The sequence below is a fragment of the Rhinatrema bivittatum genome, chromosome 6 (assembly GCF_901001135.1).
Source record: "Rhinatrema bivittatum chromosome 6, aRhiBiv1.1, whole genome shotgun sequence".
Taxonomy (NCBI): domain Eukaryota; kingdom Metazoa; phylum Chordata; class Amphibia; order Gymnophiona; family Rhinatrematidae; genus Rhinatrema; species Rhinatrema bivittatum.
In genome coordinates, this window is record NC_042620.1 from 181,352,177 (window position 1) to 181,364,822 (window position 12,646).

At 44.5% G+C, this 12,646-nt stretch overlaps 1 protein-coding gene across 8 annotated transcripts in view; it reads left to right on the top strand.

The window, feature by feature from the left end:
• The window catches only part of CFLAR (CASP8 and FADD like apoptosis regulator), a 143,025-nt gene that overhangs the window by 82,667 nt on the left and 47,712 nt on the right, over positions 1 to 12,646 (top strand). For all 8 annotated transcript variants that reach the window (XM_029606229.1, XM_029606231.1, XM_029606228.1 and 5 more), the window contains 2 exons: positions 7,826 to 7,961; positions 8,739 to 8,812. In XM_029606229.1, the coding sequence (XP_029462089.1) occupies positions 7,826 to 7,961; positions 8,739 to 8,812 (210 nt within the window). The remainder of the gene's footprint in view (positions 1 to 7,825; positions 7,962 to 8,738; positions 8,813 to 12,646) is intronic.

Below are 12,646 nucleotides of genomic sequence, written 5' to 3' on the forward strand. Positions count from 1 at the left end.
TCCAGACTCTCCCTGCTTAGAAAGCCTGCTCTGACAATCTCAGCCTCCCACATCGCAGGAAGAGACAACATCTGTAGATGTATTTCTGCCCATTCCATAAGGAGATCTATCTCCTGTGAAACTTGCTGGCTTTTGTTTCCACCCTGGCGGTTGATATAAGCTACCATTGTTGCGTTGTCCAACATTATGTTGACCGCTTGACCCTGGAGTATGTGACAATTGTAGACATGCTAATCTAACTGCCCAGGCTTCCAGGCAGTTTATGTTCCAGAGGGCCTCTTCCTTGGTCCTACGCCCCTGGGCCATCAGTTCCTGACAGTGAGTTCCCCAGCCCCGAAGACATGCATCTGTCATGAGGACCAGCCAGTTCGGAGGGGACAGGGGTACACCCCTGCCCTGATGAGCTTTCTGCAGCCATCACTGGAGCCGAGAGCATCTTCCATCGGTAAGTGGAGGTGAATCGAATAGTCTTGAGAAAGTGGGTTCCAAAGTGACAACAGGGAGTGTTGAAGTGTTCGCATGTGTGCCTCTGCCTATGGCACTACTTCCATCAAACCGAGGACTTGATGATAGCTTCATACCGTCGGGCATATCGTGTTCAGACGCACTTGGGACATCAACTTCCTTATCTGCGTGGTCGAGAGGAAGACCTTGCCTTGCGTAGTGTTGAACCGAACTCCCAGATATTCCAAGGACTGGGATGTTTTGAGACTGTTTTTGTGCAGGTTTACAACCCAACCGAGGTCCTGAAGCAAGGAGGTCACCCTGTTGGTCACCCAGAGACTCTTCCATGGACTTTACCCAGATCAGCCAATCGTCCAAGTACAGATGCACCAGGATTCCCTCTTTTCGCAATGCTGCCGCTACAGCCACCATAATCTTGGAAAATGTTCTGGGGGTGGTGGCCAGGCCAAAAGATAGTGCCTGGAACTGATAATGGCGACTCAGTACTGCAAAGTGTAGGAAACTATGTTCTTGCCAGATTGGAATATGTAGGTAGGCCTTGGATAGGTGCAGGGAGATTAAGAACTCTGACTGTACGCACATTATCATGGAGTGTGGGGTTTCCATGTGGAAATGAATCACTTGTAGATGTCAGATGACACTCTTGAGGTCCAGGTTGGGTCGAAAGAAACCTTCCTTCTTGGGTATGATGAAATAGATGGAATAATGCCCCTTATTTTCTTGGGGCGCAGGTACTGGGATTATAGCCCTCATCCTGAGGAGCCTTAACAGGGTAGTCTCCACTGCCTGCTTCTTGTGCTGGGAGTGGCAAGGAGATATGAATATGTCCCGAGGAGTGTTGCAAAATTCCAGCACATATCCTTCTTGTATGATCTCCAGTACCCATTTGTCTGAAGTGATCTCGACCCACCGTTGGTAGAAGAGGGACAGTCAACCCTCTATCTCCTCATTCTGAGGGTGGGTTGGCACCTGAACCTGACCCTCTCTTGGGCTGCAAACTCCGAATGTGCTGAGACGTACTAAAGGACAGAGCTTCTGAAATGTCCAGTTTCTGTAGGGGCAAAAGCTTTGGGAGCACCTGGATTGACCTCTCATGGGCAAGGGGTGATGCAACTGCTTTCTCTTATCTTCTGGTAGCTGGGGTACTGGAGATTCACCCCATTTACTGGCCAGCTTTTCCAATTCACTTCCGAAGAGGAGTGATCCTTTAAAGCAGCGGTTCTCAACCGGTGCGTTGCGACACACTAGTGTGTCGCCAAGCACCGGCAGGTGTGTCGCGTGGCTCCCGGTCCCTCCCGCTGCTCGTTCTTCCCTGCTGCCGTTGCCGCCGGGCTATCAGCACGTTCAAGCCCAGCGGGAACGGCAGCGGTGCAAAAAAAAAAAAAAGCTGTGGCATCCGCGGCTGCCCTTTTCTTCTTCCCGCGCCTGCATTCCCCCCCCCCCCCCACCGGACCCGGAACAGGAAGTGGTGCGCGGGAAGAAGAAAGGCCGTGCCGCAAGAGAACCCACGCCTCGCGCGCCATCACGGCACACATGGGGAAGCGCTGCTGCGGCCATATGGCCAACCGGTCTTCCTGTTCGGGGGGGGGAGCGGAAGCGCCGCGTGCAGCTTCCGCTTCCTCCCCCCAATGCAGGAAGATCAGCTGCCTCTCCTGCTGCCACCCGTTCTCCTGCTATCTTCGGGCGTCGGGCCGTATGGTCCGTCGATCTTCCTGCTTGGGGTGGGGGAGCGGAAGCGTCGCGCACAGCTTCCGCTTTCTCCCCCAAAGCAGGAAGATCAGCTGCCTCTCCTGCTGCCACTGACCTCCTGCTATCTTCGGGCGTCGGGCCGTACTGCCCGCCGATCTTCCTGCTTGGGGGGGGGGGGGGAAGCGGACGTTGTGCGCTGCGCTTCCGCTACCCCCACCCCCCCCCGACAGGAAGTTCAGACGCCCGAAGATAGCAGGAGTCCGGTGGCAGCAGGAGAGGCAGCTGATCTTCCTGCTCTGGGGGAGAAAGCGGAAGGGAAAGGAGAGAGCAGCATGAGCCTCCCGCGATCGATGGAATTCTTCCTTCTTGGCCTGCGGGGGCTGGAGGAGCAGCTACCGTTTGTGCTGGGGGGGGGGGGAGAGGAAGTGAGTGACAGAAAGAGAGAGAAGCAGCCAGCCAGCCTGTGTGTAAGTGAGAGAATGTGTGTGATTGAGAGCTTGTGTGTAAGTGAGAGAATGTATTTGATCGAGAGTATGTGTGTGATTGAGAGAAACTGGTCAGAGAGCTGATGTATGTGTATATGTGAGAGACAATGAAAGTGACTGCTCAAGGAGATGACTGATGTGTATGTGAGAGTGTGAGACAGTCAGGGATGTGTGTGTGTGTGTGTGTGAGAGAGAGAGAGAGAAAGCATGGAAGTGAGAAATCTGGGTATGTGAGAAAGCATGGGAGTAAGAAGCCTGGTGTTGTGGGGGTGTATGTGAAAGAAAGCATGGGAGTGAGAAGCCTGATTATGTGAGAGAGAGCATGGGAGTGGGAAGCCTGTGTGTGTGCATGTATATGAGAGAGACTGGTTGGTAAGGTGACGGTGTGACTGGTGTGTATGTGAATGTGAGAGAGAGAATGTGATTCAGGGAATGAGAAGCCTGTGCACGTGGAGAGCGAGCATGGAAATGAGAGAGAGACTGGGTGTGTGTGTGTGTAACAGAGAAAGTGATTATGGGAATGAGAAGCCTGTGCATGTGAAGAGAGTGAGCATGGGAGTGAGAACCTGGGTGTGTGTGAGACACAGCATGGGAGGGAGAAGCCTGTGTATGTAAGACAGAACATGGAAGTGGGAAGCCTGTGTGTGTGTGTATGCATGAGAGAGATCAGGTGACGGGTGTGTGTGTGTGAGAGAGAGAGAGAGAGAAAGTGATTATGGGAATGAGAAGCCTGTGCAGGTGAAGAGTGGGCATGGGAGTGAGAAACCTGTGTGTGTGTGTGAGACACAGCATGGGAGTGAGAAGCCTGTATATCTGAAAGAGAACATGAGAGTGGGAAGCCTATGTGTGTGTGTATATGCATGAGAGAGATCAGGTGACTGGTGTGTGTTTGCGTGTATGTGAGAGAGAGAAAGAAAGTGATTATGGGAATAAGAAGCCTGTACATGTGAAGAGTGAGCATGGGAGTGAGAAAGCTGGGAGTGTGTGAGACACAGCATGGGAGTGAGAAGCCTGTATATCTGAAAGAGAACATGGGAGTGGGAAGCCTGTGTGTGTATGCATGAGAGAGATCAGGTGACTGGTGTGTGTGTATGTGGGAGAGAAAGAAAGTGATTATGGGAATGAGAAGCCTGTGCATGTGGAGAGAACAAGCATGGGAGTGAGAGACTGGTGAGTGTATGTGAGAAAGAGAAAGTGATTATGAGAGTGAGAAGCCCATATATGTAAGTGGAACACGGGAGTGGGAAGCCTGTGTGTGTGTGTATGGCATGAGAGAAACTGTTCAGGAAGGTGACTGGTGTGTTTGTCAAAGACTGGGAGATGATTGGTGTGTGAGAGACAGAAACTGGTCATGGGGGCATGACTGGTATGGTGTGTGAGTGTGTGAGAGACATGGGCCCTAAGGAAGAGGACCATGAGTATAGAGCTTAGCCACTACTGCTGCTTCTGGTGTGTGCTACAGCCTGCATGGAAGAGGAGTAGGAAAGCTGCTGGAGGGGGTAAGTAAAGGTGGCTTTTTAAGTTTATTTTTCTTGATTGACTGCTATTTTAATTATTTAATATTATGTGATGTGTCTGCTTTTTTTGAAATATTTTATTGGTGTTTGGAGAATTTTTAATAGTTTTTATGAGTTTTTAATTGTTGGATGTTATTCTGTTCATAGTTGTTGTGAAACATTTATTCTGCTTATTAGTATAGTTTTACAATTATTTCTGTGTGGGGATCTATAGCTGCTTGCTAGTTCTGTTTTCCTAATAAGAGGTGTATTGGTTTTTAGGGGCCTGATTTAATATTTGTAGTGTTGCCTTTTCATAGATAGGGTTGCTCCTGTTTGAGTGTATTCCATAATACAGGTGTAACTGTGTGTGGATTAGTTTATGTGCATTACTACAGATCCTGGGAGTATGTTAGGTCGGTTCTGTGTCTGTTACAGAGATATTTTACTAGCATGTAAGTGTTTTATCTGTCTTATTTGTTGCGTTTTCTCAAGAGGACATGCATTGGTGGTAAACTGCTGTCTTTTCATAAGTAGGGCTATTGAGCCTGAAAGTAGAAGGAGTTTGAGTTGCTGTTACTGAGATGACACCAGAACCAGAATATCTTTTTTGTAGAGTGAGTTGAACGGGGAATGTCATAATTCTGCTTTACATCCATTATTGTGGATCAGGGGGGTTCCCGTGGATGCAAACTGTACATTTACATCTAGCCCTGTGATGATCATGGGTCAGTGTGTCACGCATGTGAGAACCATCTGTCAGGTGTGTCCCGACAGAAAAAAGGTTGAGAACCACTGCTTTAAAGAGCATCTTTGAGAATTGCCTTGGAGGTTGCATCTGCTGACCAATTTTATTTATTTATTTATTTGAAAGGGTTTATATACCACTTTTACAACAAATGTTGGTCAAAACAGTTTACATTTGATAATATACAGAATAAATACACATAAAAACATACCATAAAACATAAGATAAACATTTGTAAGAAATAAGAGGGTATGGGTACGGTCTGGAGCCTGGCAAATAGGAATGTTATGTCAAATGCAGCAAACCCTGGAACAGCCTACCGAGAGTTAGAGAGAGATCTAAATACGAATGAGAATAGATAGGTCTTTAAGTTACCATATTTTTCGCTCCATAAGACGCGCTTTTTTTCCCCCCAAAATTGGGGGGGGGAAAATGTCTGTGCGTCTTATGGAGCAAATATAAAAAAAAATAAAATAAAATAACCACAACCCCCCACTCTCCTGACCCCTCCAAGACTTGCCAAAGTCCCTGGTGGTCCAGCAGGGGACCCAGGAGTAATCAACTGCTCTTGGGCCGTCTGCTGCCAGTAATCAAAATGTGCCGGTGGCCCTTTGCCCTTACTATGTGACAGGGGCTACCGGTGCCAATGGTCGGCCCCTGTCACATGGAAGGAGCAAAGGACGCGGAAGAATACCACCTCCTCCATCGTTTGAATGTCAGTAGGCTTTTGGTGCGGTATCTGGAAGTTTCGGAACCAGTCTGAAAGACAGACTGCCTCTTTGTCCTTCACAAAGGAAGCAGGGTGAACCAGCTTCACAGGCTACCATAGCTTGCTGGATTAAGGAGGCGTAGAGGCAGGAAAGCCATTATCCCTTCAGGTTAAAGCTCATTCCACTAGGGCTCAAGCAGTCTCATGGGTGGAAGCTGGACTGCTGTCTCCCGTCGACATCTACTGATTGGTGACATAGTCCTCCTTGCACACCTTCTCAAGGTTCTATCCCCTGGACATTTAGACTCGGGAGGACACAGCTTTTGCAAGGGCAGTGTTAACTGGACCACAGGCAGCCTCCTGCCCCAATCGGGAATAGCTTTTGTACATCTCATTGGTCCTGAGTCCATCTGGCTATATGCTAGGAAATGGAGGAATTACTTACCTGATAATTTCATTTTCCTTAGTGTAGACAGATGGACTCAGCATCCTGCCCACGGCTGCCCAAGAACGGTGCCAAGGATTCACCCATGGAGTGGATAGTGATTCCAAGAGATTACGGTAAGCCATCATCCAGTCCCTAGATCAGGGCATCTGTAATCTTACTGGGGTTCAGTGTTTGGTTGAGGACTGTTACAGTTATCCAGTTTTAATCAAGTTTTTAAGCGTTTTTTTGATAGTGTGTCCACAGTGGCTTTTGCAGAAAATACTGAAGGGCTGAGGTAACTGCAGGGGTATATCTAGGGTGATGTCAGCTTTGAAACCTGACTCCATCTCCATCTGCTGGCAGGAGAGCATAAACCTATTGGTCCTGAGTCCATCTGTCTACACTAAGGAAAGCAAAATTATCAGGTAAGTAATTTCTTCATTAAACCTTATCCAAATGCCTCCTTTATACTGTAAATAAGTTCATATACTAAGTCTATAAGTGCACACACACTTATAGACTTAGTACACACTTAGGGGCGGATTTTCAGAGCCCTGCTCGCGTAAATCCGCCCAAAACCGGGCGGATTTACGCGAGCAGGGCCCTGCGCGCCGGGAAGCCTATTTTACATAGGCCTCCCGGCGCGCGCAGAGCCCCGGGACTCGCGTAAGTCCCGGGGTTCTCCGAGGGGGGCGTGGCGGGGGCGTGTCGGGGGCGGGCCCGGTCGTAGCGGCGTTTCGGGGGCGTGTCGGCAGCGTTTTGGGGGCGGGTACGGGGGCGTGGCTACGGCCCGGGGCGGTCCGGGGGCGTGGCCGCGCCCTCCATACCCGCCCCCAGGTCGCGGCCCGGCGCGCAGGAGGCCCGCTGGCGCGCGGGGATTTACGCCTCCCAGAGGGAGGCGTAAATCCCCCGACAAAGGTAAGGGGGGGGTTTAGACAGGGCCGGGCGGGTGGGTTAGGTGGGGGAAGGGAGGGGAAGGTGAGGGGAGGGCAAAGGAAAGTTCCCTCCGAGGCCGCTCCGATTTCGGAGCGGCCTTGGAGGGAACGGGGGTAGGCTGCGCGGCTCGGCGCGCGCCGGCTATACAAAATCCATAGCCTTGCGCGCGCCGATCCAGGTTTTTAGCAGATACGCGCGGCTCCGCGCGTATCTACTAAAATCCAGCGTACTTTTGTTTGCGCCTGGAGCGCAAACAAAAGTAGGCTATTCGCGCGCCTTTTAAAATCCGCCCCTTAGTGCACACACATAAGTGCCTCCTTAACATTGCTTATGCTTATTTAATCTTTGCTTATGCATAGCTAATCTTAACATGGATAAGTTAATTCCATGTCGTTCAACATTGTTGTATCCCTGCTCGTTGACTCTCTCTCCTGTCCTTTATATGTTATCCAGTTTGTATATTATCCAATTATTTCCCAGTTAGCCCCCCATCCTCGTTCATTGTAATTTCCTTTCTCAGTTATTTGTGAACCGACATGATGTGTCCTACGAATGCCGGTATATAAAAAGCGTTAAATAAATAAATAAATAAATCGGTGTTTCAAGCAGCTACTCCGTATGAGTAATGGAAAGGACATGAGATATGGAGTGGTTTGTTTTTTTGTTTTGGGGGGGGAGGGGTTGTTTTTTTTTAAGCTTGCATCTGTACATTGTTTTATGTATGTTGGTATAGCATACATTATTTTAGCTGCACAAATAACACCAGGGGAGCACTTGAGTAAAGCTGTAGGATCTCTTTGTATTTAGCAAAAAAAAAAAAAAAAGTTGTAGCTGAGAACAGTTGTTGATAAATTGTGCTGCTTTTCCTAGAGTTTCCTGACTACTGTGATAGAACTAGAAAAGCAGAACCTGCTTGCCCCTGATCATCTAGATCTATTGGAAGAGAGTCTTAAGAACATTCAGAGAAAAGACTTAAAGCTCAAAGTCCAAAAGTACAAGCAGACAGGTAAGAAAAGCAAGAAGTAAACTACCTTCTTCACATGGAAACCACTGGAACATCCTAAGATTCAGAAAAATGGGGAGAGGGAGTGCACAATCCTTTTATTTTGGAGCATCTGAAAATAACTATTGTCACAATATTGGAGTTTAGCATTCTACTCACACCCTTTTGAATGACAACAGGAATTTCCAGTCAGGAGATGGGCAGCCACGCTTTTAATCTTGTGCTATAATCTATAAATATGTATTCTCAAATGTTCTATATTGCAGGAATTATATATTTTCCTTATGGTGATGAATGGGCAGATAGATTCTCAGCATGGGACTAATAGCCAGTGTTATACATGACTGGGGAGGAGAGTGAGTCTAATGCAGTGTTTCTCAACTTAGTCCTATGAGCACACATAACCAACTGGTCTAGTAGTTCTGGCTAGCCACAATGAATATGAATAAAACATTTTCAAATACTGGGATTCCAGGATGTGCACATGTATCCCATATATTCATTACAGATACCCTGAAGACCAGATCAGACACTCCAGGGCAGGGTTAGGAATCGATAGTCTAGTTTGAGAATGGGAATAAAGAACTCCAGGTTTCCTTACTCCGCCATTGACTGAGAGATACGAGTCACGTTCCCTCCCTGTGCCTCACCAGCACCCAGCTGTAACTGGTTAATAGTATTGAAGTCTTTAAAATTCTAAAATGCAGTCAAGGCCTGTTTTGATATGAGACACTATATAAATAATTGCAAAATTATTACTGCTTAATTTTCAATTTTCAGCACACAACTTGTCCAGTAATTCTCAACAGGCCTATACGAATGCAGTTCAGATGATGTTCCCATACAGCTCAATGGTATGTTGAGAACTTAACACACTTTGACTACCATGCTCCTTGTCTCTTCTTCTCTCTGCTCTTGCACTGTAACCTGCTGATTGTTGACAGTGATGGGCCAAATGTTTTCTGTTAGTACAGGAATGAATTCTCATTCTCAGGCTAGTGATCTGGTTTCATGAAACCGTTTTGCCTTTTCATCTTGTTCAAGTAGAAATACTAGGGATGTGCATTCATTGGGACATTCGTTCACATGTACCTCACAAATGTATGGTATGCTCATAAGAAAAGATGGGTCACACATAACTCGTTAATAAAATACGTGTATACCATACATTCAGGAGGTATGCACGTACCCACAGATCAAATGAAATAACTAGCTCAATGAATGCACATCCATAATAAATACTTCTGAAAAAGGAAGTTTGTAAACAAATTCAGGCTGAAGCACATCTATTGATGGCTAATGCTGAATTACTGGCGCTTCAAAATTCATTATCTCATCTCCTGCCAGTGCAGATACATTTCACTCATCTGTCCAGATTTTTACACATTTAAATGCTTTTAATACAGTGAGACTATAATATACAAAAAAAAAAAAAAAGTTAAACTTGCTGGCACTGTCATCATAACCTTTTTGAAGAGGTATCTGTGTATTGCAAACATTTTTTTTTTTTTTTTTTTATTTATGCATTTTAAACATTATTACAAGAAAACTCTTGCACTGTAATTTGTTAAGGACATAACCAGAAAATACATACAATCTTAATAGAAAAATATAGAATTTCAATGAAATTTAAACATATATGTCCCTAAAATAATAAAAGAAATACTGGGAGAGCATGAAATTTAGGAGCATCCAATAAGGAAAAAAAAATTCAATCAAATGTGACATTCTGAAACCAAACCGTCTTATACATTACTATCACCTACTTGGGTCTACTGGGGGGGATTATGTGAGTTGAGAAAGGACCTCAACTGTAAAGGTTCCATAAATACATACATTTGTTGTTGATATTGCATGCAACACTTACAAGGAAAACAAAGTTTAAACTTAGCTCCAAGTTTTACCACCTCCTCTCTCATATTCAGGAATTGCTTCCTCCTAAGTTGTGTTTGTTTAACAAGGTCGGGGTAGCACCATATTCTTTGACCAAAAAATAATACATGATTATATCTAAAGTAATTTTTAAATATATTATTTCTATCCATTAACAAGGCAAAAGTAACCAAGAGGGGTCTTCTCAAAGTAATCGTCAAATCTTGCGACGAATCCAATATTGTAGACAAGTCTGGTAACTCTTGTTCATCATGACCTGATTCACCTCCAGCTCTAGGATATAGGTAATACGCTCTTGTAACCACTGGTTTTAATTCCTCTGGGATTTTCAATACCTGGGCTACGTAAAATTTAAATAGATCCAATGGTGTCACATATCCTGAAAATAAAGCTTCTGATTTATTTATTTATTTATTTATTTATAACTTTTATATACCGACATTCTTGCATTAAATGCAAATCATGCTGGTTTACAGTGAAACAGAAAAAGCAGGAAAAAATTCCTTTTTGTACTTTGATGCCTGTTACATTGTATATAACTATTGTTGGTGGAAAAAATAATTTATTTTAATTTTCCTTGGTACTGATTATTTAAAATTTACATGTCATAAAATCAGCAGTGTGTATTTTTAAAGAGAAAATAATTTTAAAAATTATCTGTTTAATTTTATATAACATTATCCTTCTGTATGTAATGTGCATCCATATATTTTATTCATTAATTTAAAAAGAAAATGAAGTGCATTGATTTAATAATAAAGGCAGTTTTGAAAGTGATTTATATGGGTAAAAAAAAAATTATCCCCATAAATTGGTTGTCTGAAAATTGCCCACCCTCAATATGGTTAAAGGTCTGCACAATGTTCTGCAATGCATGTACTTTTAGCCGCATTGAGAGGTAGCATTCTAGGGGCAGGTTTAGGTTGGGAGAGGAAACATATGCACATGGACTGCATTTTCAAATCTGTGAACATACTTGTCTAGGCAAATTTTATCCACAATAAAAACAGGTACAAGTAATCATGCATGCTTTGCACCTGGGACAGTTTGCAAAGTGAAAATTTACATGTGCTTGCACTCTGAAAATTGGACCAAAGATTGAAAACTGGGCTTTGTGTGTGCATTGTAAATTGCCTAGAGCCTTGTGCACCAGGCGATTCATAAATGTTAATAAAGTTTAAAGTTGTTATAAAGTTGTCCTAATGTCTGAAATTCACCAGGTTCTCTAAGATTCGAACCAGTAATATTTACGGTGGAATCTGAGATAAAAACGAGGTCTGGTTCAATCTGTCTCTGACCTGAAGCAATCTGGTAGCCTTAGGGGTGAATTTTCAAAGGAGTTATGGACAGAAGAAGCTTGTAGTCTCGTACATGCTATTTTATAAACATTAAAGATACACATGTATTTTCACTTTCTCACACACACGTTTACATATGCAAAAAAGGGATAGTCTAGTGACATTCCTGGGTGTGCTGAGTTAGGCCCGTATGTTGCTATTTATAAGAGACTTACACAAATACATGTGGCAACTTATTTGAACAATTTTACATCTACTAATTATCTAATGCAATTGATAGTAATTTGTTGTCTCCTATTGGTTGGGTGGGATGTCTAGGTGAACAAGAACTGGGTAAACTGGTGGAAGTATTGGCAAACTGATGATTTTAATTACACGTACATCTGTTAAAATAAATCAGCTTCTATGTGTAAATCAGGGTTTGCACAAGCAAGTTCTATATTTTTGCACCTAAAACATGCACGTATGTTTATAAAATAGGTAGAAAAATTACATGCTTTTTATTTGAAGGTATTTGCATATAAGCAAACATACACGCATATGTTGGAGATAGACATGCACGTAATTTATAATCCTCCTGTATCTGCAGTTTATAAAATACTATAGAAGATTTCCATGTGGCCATATATGCACATGTATGGGACCACATGCACCTCTTTGAAAGTTATCCTCTTAATATCTAATAAGTAATAGTTATATTAATTTATGCCCTTTGGGTTGGGTTTTTTTTAATATAAAATAACTACACAGTTTTTGCCTCTTGCTATAATTTTATTCAAAATGCAGGAGTGTCCCTTCTTTTAAATGTAAATTTTTTTTTATTGGCAATAACAGGTGCATAGAGAACATGTTATAACAGAACATTTATTTATTTATTTGTTGATTTTTATAAACCGACATTCGTCGGAACATCATGCTGGTTTACATTGTAACAAAACATCATTGTACATCAAATGTTATCAATATACAGGGGTACATTTTAAAAAACGGTGCGCGAGCGAACAAAAGTACGCCGGATTTTATAAGATCCGTGCGTATCTTATAAAATCCGGGGTCGGTGCACGCAAGGGGGTGAACATTGGTGCAACTTGCGCGTGCCGCCCGTTCCCTCCGAGGCCGCTCCGAAATCGGAGCGTCATCGGAGGGAACTATCTAAACTATCTAAACCCGGCCCTATCTAAACCCTCACTACTTTTATCGCACAAGTTCCGCCTGCTCAAAGCAGGCGTAACTCGCGCACGCTGATGGCCTGCTGCTGCGCCATCACCCGACCAGGGGGCTGGTCCGGAGGCCTCTGTTACGCCCCCGGGTCGGCACCACGCCCTCTGGAATGCCCTGAACATCGCGCGCCCCCCCCCCCCAACACGCCCCCCAACTTAAGCACGTAACCCTTTTAAAATCCGGCCAACAGTTCACGATCAACATGCCAATCCAAGACACTTTTACCCCCATATAACCCACCCCACTGTCCCTCCCCTCCCCCAGTTTCTAAACACG